An 8,337-nucleotide genomic window follows, 5' to 3' on the forward strand; every position below is an offset into this window, starting at 1 on the left:
TCCTGCTGATGGGATTATTTTGTGTGCTTTTAATGGGACACTGGCGAAGGGAATAGATGCTCCTTGGAAGAAAAGCATTCAGCAGAAAGTGCTTTATATCAGTGCATTACAGATAATAAAAGCTTAATTAAAAGCCACTGTGAAAAAACAGTATTTTACCCAATTAAACCACACATTGCCTCCTTCAAGGCAGGTAAGTACTAGTTTTTCCCTATGTCTTTGGTAACTGCTTTGAGAGAAGAGGTAAAACATACTTTTTTTCTCTCTTTTTTCCCCATTTTTTTTCCTGCTTCCCCATATCCTTTTTCCTGGTGCCCAGGACAAGCTGGATGGAGAGCAGCTGGCCCCTGAGGTCCAAGAGACAGGGATAGTTGCTGTGGGCTCTCTGATCGGCAAGCTGTGCCAGCAGAAGCTGTGTGGGCTGCAGGTGGGTCCTCTGCAAACCCCCATGCTTGGCTTTTCTGGACCCCCTCCCTCCTCTGGGGGTGCCCAGAATGTCTCCTGTCCATCACCTCACTCCTCTTCCACTCTCCTGCAAATCCCGAGCAGGAGGTGGAGCGTGGGGCGGAAACCATCCTCAGGGGGCTAAGAGTTGCCAAGGAGTCGTCCAAGGTGGTCATTTACCTGCTGGCACTGGGGAACGCGATGCTGCCCGAAACCATCCCCATCCTCCTGGACCATGCCGAGGAGGGTCCCGCCACCGTCACCACCGTGGCCATCTCTGCCTTGCAGCGATTCCCCGCTCAGCACATCTCTAGCGAGGTACGAAACAAAGCTGCCAAGGCTTGGTTCTCCTCTTCTCATTCAAAGCCAAGCCATCGGGGTGCTAACAGAGCCACCGTTTGGCAGATCACCACCCTAACAGCACCATTTTAATTGCCCTCTCGCATCAGGTGAAACGAGCAATGAGGAGGATTTTCCACGAGAAGAGAAAGAGCTACGAAAAAACATGTCGCCTGGCCGCTGCAGAAATCCTCCTAGACAAAGAACCCTTGCCCATGGATGTCATCAACATACTCCTGGCCGCTAACGAGCTGGAGATGGAGACAGCAACATTTCTGCTGCTGAAGGTCCAGAACACCCTGCGTGCTGACCACCACCCAGCAAGGTGGGTCCAGAGGGGGAGGCTGCATTTTTTCCCCCCTAGCTCTACATCACTTTTTTCTCCTCCTCCACACTCCAGCTGTGGCTTTTGACCCACCACGCTTTTAAAGTGTGCTAGCATCACTTCTGGGAGCTACCTGGAAATTCCCAGCTGCCCGAGGAAGAAAAGAGCAGGGCTGCTGATGCAGATGCTACCCAGCCAGCCGAAACCCGGCATCCCTCCTCGTCCTGCCCCGTGGCAGCAGGACCCAGGCTTGTGGTTTCAGCAGAGTCCTTGGAGGCCAAAGCTCTGGCTCGCTGGGCAGCGCACAATTTGTAACTGCATTAACCTTCCTTTCTGCACAAAACGAACTGAGCACTAACATTTTTCAGTGCTAAGCAAAAGCTGCACAAAAATATCTGACTGGTTTATCCTAATAAACGGGAGGAGAGGGAAATTCCAGGGTAGCCCACGTCTGCTCGTTTCCTTTTTTGCTCACACTTCTCTAGGCAGTCAGCAACCAAGAGACATACTTTGGAAATTTATATTTCTTTCTTTGTATAGCTTTCTGTAATGACCACTGACGTTTTCCCTTCCTTCCCTCCCAATGCTGACATACCCTTTCCCTCTTGCTTCCAGGAAGATAATGAAAGACATCATGGGAGACCCACGGATAAATAATTACAACTTCTTCTCGAAAGCCGGCATCTCCTCTTCTTTCTCAGGACCTCTGACAGGTGACGCCACGGAGGACACTGATCCCATGGTCCCCTCAAATGGCTAAAGGAGGGGCTGGCAGGGAAAGGAAGCTTTCAGAAGAGGGCTCGGCTTTATAGAAATGCCCCAAAATCTCAGTGTGAGGTTTCTGAGCATGTCCTCCAGCACCAGCTGATGCTGGCCGGTCACCATCATCCCATATATATATATATATGTATACACACACCCCTTTCTCTCACACCCCTACAGCAGGAGGGCTGGGCTGTGCCACATACTTTTCCCAAATCCTGCTAATTTGAAAAAGGAACTTCTGCTGGAGGTGAAACCAATGGTAGATTGTAGATGGGAGGTGGGAAACTCCTTTTTCTGATAAGTCAAGATCTTTAGCTCCATTCCTCAATTCCTTAGGTATTTTTAATAAGTTCTTCAAAGAGGAGAATCCTTGTACTGAGATAGAAATCATCCAACTTCAGAGAGACTGCATCAATCGATGCTTGCTAAATATCTGCTTAAATCTTTACCTCTCAGCTCTCATTTCTGTCCCTCTTCAAATTAGCTCAGTCTAGCCTCCTAGGGGGGAGGTGGAGGCAGAATAGCCAACACCTGGAAGAAAAACATTGCAATGCTAAATCCTTTGATTATTGCAAGAATGGAAGGAGATGGTGCAGAGAAGCTTTCCCCTCTGAATCACTTATCTTTATCAGATATTTAATGGCTAACATAGGAGATCTGTGCAGGTCAACCACCCTGACCATAGGTGGGACAGCTCTACAGGATTAGCCATACAATCTATTGAGGAGGTTTACAAATTACCAAGGAGCTCTCAGGACCCTGCTTTTAGACGTACCCGGTGACCTCCCAGTTCCCGCAACCAATCTGGATGAGCTCTTTTAAGAAACCACCCCATCCTGCTGAGTGCTGACTTGATGGCACCAGCCTCGCACATCCTGCCCTCAGGTTCTCTAATTTTTTGTATCGTCCTTCATCCCCCACTGCTGCTCTCAGAGCATTTATGGTTCACCACCATTCAGTGACTCATTCACAAAAAGAGATTTGCCAGGTGCTACCCAGAAATGCTTACGGGCATCTCTCTGCCTTTCAGTCACCCAGGACCTGCTTTCCACCTTTGGGCTGGACCTGCTGTTTTTGGAGGGTGGATTCCTGAGGAAGAGCATCTCTGACTTCTCGCTGCTCAGCCACGGCCAGCGGCTTCATGCAGCTCAGGTATGCTGCTGGGAGAGCAGCTGGGGGGGGGTCACATATGTGGAGGGAGGTGACAGCACCAATCGAGTGGTGCCGCTGCCCCGTCTGTGTCCCCTCTTAACCTCCTTATGGTGCTTGACCTCCCCTCCACACTCAGTGTGCCCCGTATCAGAAATACATAAATGAATCCCCCCTTCATCACCGATGTGAAGCCAGACAGACCTGGTCTGGAGAAGGAAGCACCGCGGTCCCCCCAAAAAACAGGGGGTGCGACAGCACTGCTGCACGGTGCTCAGGGGTAGCTTGGATGCCCAATCCAACCCACCCCATCACTGTCCTCCTGCTTCAAAGGGTGCCTACCCAAGGGTTGGACACGTATAACAACTCAAATTGTGTTGTGGGGCATGAAAGACTCTCCAGCTTTGCTCCATGCAGCCGCACGTCTCCGCTTCTGTGTTTTAGGTCACTATTGAAGCACAAGGGATGGAGTCGATGCTGGGAGAAAACGTCTTGGAAGGGGAAGAGGAGCCAGAGCTCATGGCCGGGATGTCTGCTGTCTTCTTTGATGTTCAGTTGCGGCCGATCGTCTTCTTCCAGGGATATACAGACTTAATGGCCAAGGTCCTGTTAAGCAGCGGAGAACCCACAAGTGTGCTCAAAGGGAACCTCCTGCTGATGGACCATCACCAGGTACTGGATGGGGGCTGGAGGTGACCTACCTCCACACCAAATCCTAGTGAATCCCATAGCATGAACCAGTGGATTTTAGGTACGTTACTCACCGTGGAGATAGATCTAAGAGCGAGGTGGCACTGCTGGACATCTCTTGGGGTTGGTAAAACAGCGGGATGGCTGGTTCTGCCATGGGACATAGGTGGCTGGAGTTCGTCCCATGCAAGCCCCGCTGCGGGGTTGGGATAGTAAGTCCCAGCAGCCACAAGTCACCGCCAGTATCAGTCGCTCAGCCAAGAGCGATGCCCAGTCACACCAACATCTGTCTTCTCCATCTTCCAGGTCATTCCTCTGCAGTCTGGCCTCCAAGTGAACATCAAACTCCAGGGTGGGCTGGGGCTTGACATTTCAGCCGACATGGACGTGAGCATTTGGGAGCAGGAACTGAAAACCAGCATCAACGCGAGGTCAGCGGGTGGGAAACCGCTTGGCTCTGGGGATGCAGGGTACCCAGGGGCTCAGCACCCAGCAGGAGGGATGCTCCACCTTAGCCTGGCTTTCCACAGCCCCCTGCTCTTCTCCTGCTGGGTCCAACCCTTCCTAGTGGACATGTTGGGTAGGGGTCTGGTGGGTGCTGGTTACACACTCCTTTTCCACCTAAAATTAAGATGCTTATGGGGTGGTTTGGTGCCAGTGCATGATGCCCATTGCTTCTTGACCAGATCCATGTGCGTCTCTCTCACAGGGGAAGCCTCACCATCGATTTCCAGGCAGAACTAGATGCCCCTTTCCTCCAAGCCACCCTGAGAAGCCAGATGGAGGTGGAGACCTCAATCCACTTTGACACCATGCTGAGATTTTCCAACAGCCCGGTTCTCATGTGCCTGCAGCTGAGAGAGGAGGAGGTCCCATACAGGTAGTCTCTGGATACATCCAGATACTGTAGAAACGTCATGAAGTGCTTGAGATAAAGGAGGACTTCTTGTGGAGAGGAGGGAATTAATGGTTGTACACTTCCTGAGCGGGATGAGTTGAAACTGGTAGGGATGGGGGAAGGACACTGCAAGTTCATGATGACATGGGTGGAAACACCATGCCTAGACCATCAGGAGACGGTGAATATGCTGGTCTGGGAGGGGGAATGAGGTCCACCACCACCACAGCCTCCTGACCATCTTGCTGTCACCTTGTCCCACAGAGAAATCTTCACGGTTTCCAAGTCTGCTGGGAGCGAGAGCAGCACCGCTCGAAAAGGCAGGCAGGGCACCGTGCCGGGGCGGGAGTTTGCCTTGCACCGGGCCAACTCCAAGGTCTGCAACCTCCTGCTGACGGCAGAAGAAGAGTAGGGGAGTCGGAGCACTCTGGGACTGGGTAACGGCCCCCCTCTCCTGCCACACACCTCAGGTCTCTGTGAACCCAACGTGAGCTGTCAAGGGCTCTGCCCAACTGTCTTTTAATAAGAAAAATGCCGCAATAAGGGCATCAGAAGAGAGCACAAGAGGAACTGCTGGAGGACAGCCAGAAGCATCCCTTGCTTGGGGCTGGAGGAGCCAAACCTGCCCTCCCCACTCCAAAAGCTGAGATTTCCCCCGCCTGAACTCTTCCCCTTCCTGGGGAAGAGCTTGCTAGCAGTCAGGCTGGTCCTTGTGAAAAACAGCCTTCTTTTGTGAATGAATGAGTTTCTTAGAGCCCAAGAAACCCTTCTGCAAGGCTACACCCCAAAAGGCCATGTTTTCTGCCCATTTATTAAAGCAATCAGGAGGAAGCACATCTGCACCCAGCAGGGTGGAGGGTCCCCACGGAGGGAGTGAATGACCCTTCGTTAATGAACAGTTTTGCGGCTGCCAAATTCACTGGGAACGTAAAAAAAAATAATTTCTGGAGGAGATGTGGGGGTTTTAAATTATGGGTTCTTTGATGCAACCACAAAGAGATTCACCCCAGAATAATCCTGAGGGAGAAAGGCAGAGAAGCGAAACCTCATAACCTGTTGCCAATTATTGTATGTTCTTTCTGGATTAATTGAAAGTATTTGCATTTATTTGCATACGAAGGCAACTCAGCTCCCTCACAGCTTGGTGCCATCCTCTTACTCCTGGGGGGAATTTGCACTCTGGTGCCACATCAGGTAGTAAGGGTCAGGCCAGGGGCGGGGGGAACAGATTGTATTTCAGTGGGGGTCAGATTCATACTTGGAGAAAAAGAGAAAAAAGGAGCAAGGCAGAGGAACGCAGCCTACAGAGCTTTCCCCAAAACTGGGGAAATAAAGGCAAATTTAAAACAGAGCAGGGGAGAATGCAGCAAATTGCAAGAGACCTTTCTAAAGAGCATGGACCAGCAGTCTCAATCCTCATCTTGAATGGGGGAGAATTGTCTTGAAGATGGAGCTTAAAAATGTGGAAGAAATGCTGCAGACACACCAGCTGCTGGGAGAGGCTGGAAGGAGATGGGGGGACTCAAGCGGGGACTGGCTGAAAGAAAAAGGGAAGAGACATGGGTGTCTCCAAGGCATTAAAGCATCTCATCACAACTCCGCATATCCCCTCGTGATGCTGATCCTCAGCAACTGCTTCCCGCTCTAGACTTTTTCCACATGTTTTTCCCTCCAAGACAGGAAGGGCTGCAAGAACCATCTGAATTCCCAAAAAACACCTTGTAATTGAAAACCACAAGAGCGCAAGCATTTTAGTGCTTGGAAAGACAGGGTTAAAAAGATGTTTTGAGATTATCAGGACTCCCAGCGTGGGGTAAAGACATTGGAAGTAGAGAAATTACTACTCTAACAGAGGTGGCCTGCAGAGCTGCATCTGAAGTCAGTAACACTCAGCTGGGGAACTGGATGGTTTCAAACCATGCGCACAAGCTGCCAAGGTGTTTGGAAAGTTCTCTGTCCTTTGGGTATTATTTTTTCAATGAGTTGTTGATGGTTCAGTCCATCCTAGAGGACAAATACAGACGCTGGTTGCTATGGAGGGCAAGAAATCATGTTTGACTGATGTGGTCCTTTCTGGATTTGAGAATCTACCAGAAAGCTTGGACAAACATTACCAGGCTGTGACTTCAGGTAGACATCCTTCAGGATGGACATGACTCAACCCAAACTGAAAAAGTTAAGGAGTGGGGTTCACACCTCCATCCCATCCCCTTCCTCCTCTTCCTAGAGACCAGCCCGTACTAGCTGTGCCTTTTGCTGGCACACGCAGATTCAAAACCCATCTGTTGAGAGGTGGCTTCTGCCTAGAGCCTCTCGTCTCCCTTTTTGATCCAAAGTTTACATATTAACGGAGAAGCCTCTGACCTCTCTTATCGCCTGAACAGCAGTTCCCCTTCTCTTTTAATCAAGGCAGCAGATGGAGATAAGATTGCCTCAACCCTACATGCAGGAAGGCAGCGTTCCAGCAACAAAGAGATACAGCAGCTTCCCTTCTCTGCTGATATCTGGGCTCTTCTGGTGACCATTTGTGAAAATTACAATTAGCTTTGAGTAAATATTGTTCCTCTGTTTCACATTCTCCTCTCAAGTTGGATTGTTGTCGGCCACAGCCACCGAACACCTCTCCAGCACTGAAGGGAGGCTCGCAAGTAAAAAGCAGTACGTCTTCATTCTTTCCTAATAAGGATGTGTCTTTGAAATATTTTTAGCCCTTTTTTTTGTGTGTTATAAAACATGCTTTTTAGGAAAAAAGGAGGACATTGAGCATTTTTTTTAAATTATGAGCCTGACAACGTAGCACTGAGTCTCCTGGTTTTGGGGGGGGGCGGAAATTTGTCTGGTTTTCCATCTGGAGACAGAAATTACAAGCCCTTTGGTTATGTACAGAAATAAATGCCATGTATTTTTACATTTTCTCTGTTTGACTCCTAACTTTTCTGGACATATAGTTGGGAAGAAGAGAAGTCTTCGAGAAGTCTACGAAGTAGAGAGCAGCTCCCACAACACAGGCACTTCCAGCAAGAACAGCATGGCCAAAGCTCCCCAGGGACTCCCTTTCTAGGTCTGTATTTAGGGTACCCCAGAGATGAATAGCTAAATGCCCCATCAGGGCTGCAAGATGGGGATGCAAGGGCTACCCCTGCTCCTAGAAACCCCCAGAGCACCATTAGGGATGACGGCAGCCCTACAAGAGGGTTCCCATGGGGCCAAAGATGCTGCCTTATCCTCTCCTGCCAACTTTGCAAAGGTATTGGAGGCCATCCAAGACTTCGCTTAAAATCAGGGCTTCCCCTGCATCAAGGCTCTGCTGTTTACAGGACAGTCTCACTCAGAGCGAGCCTCAAGGACACGGAGAGTAATTGCCCTGGGACTTGCCCTCGGGTCTGAACAGGAGGATCCCTGCGTGACCGTGGGAGGAGGGAGCCCGTATCGCCCTTGTTGCATTGCTCAGCTCTCTGCCGAGCTGCTGATAGCAGCTCTGAGTCCCACTCGCTCCCCATCTTCACCCTTTCACCAGGAGCATCCCATTATTTCCCACTCCTCTTGTCTCACGGTCAGGATTTGGGCTGGCTCAGACGATGTTTTACAGGCCGATGAGTTGCTATAGTCTCTGCTGGCATGTACCACCCCTGCGAACCCCTACGGACCTGCACAAGGTGTTTTGGGGAGGACTATTTGGACCCAAAACCTCTCAACCTCAGTATTTGCTCCTCGGCCAAAACCAGGA

At 50.4% G+C, this 8,337-nt stretch overlaps 1 protein-coding gene across 1 annotated transcript in view; it reads left to right on the forward strand.

Moving 5' to 3' along the window:
* The window catches only part of LOC104167298 (microsomal triglyceride transfer protein large subunit-like), a gene marked incomplete at its 5' end in the record, with an annotated part of 11,004 nt that extends 5,982 nt beyond the window's left edge, over positions 1-5,022 (forward strand). The window contains 9 exons of the mRNA XM_009707519.1: positions 320-427; positions 550-762; positions 894-1,108; positions 1,724-1,821; positions 2,904-3,025; positions 3,467-3,694; positions 4,019-4,143; positions 4,422-4,592; positions 4,875-5,022. Coding sequence (XP_009705821.1) covers positions 320-427; positions 550-762; positions 894-1,108; positions 1,724-1,821; positions 2,904-3,025; positions 3,467-3,694; positions 4,019-4,143; positions 4,422-4,592; positions 4,875-5,022 — 1,428 coding nt within the window. The remainder of the gene's footprint in view (positions 1-319; positions 428-549; positions 763-893; positions 1,109-1,723; positions 1,822-2,903; positions 3,026-3,466; positions 3,695-4,018; positions 4,144-4,421; positions 4,593-4,874) is intronic.
* Positions 5,023-8,337: the final 3,315 nt, after the last annotated feature.

The sequence above is a fragment of the Cariama cristata genome, unplaced genomic scaffold, assembly GCF_000690535.1.
Source record: "Cariama cristata isolate BGI_N322 unplaced genomic scaffold, ASM69053v1 scaffold14799, whole genome shotgun sequence".
Lineage (NCBI taxonomy): Eukaryota > Metazoa > Chordata > Aves > Cariamiformes > Cariamidae > Cariama > Cariama cristata.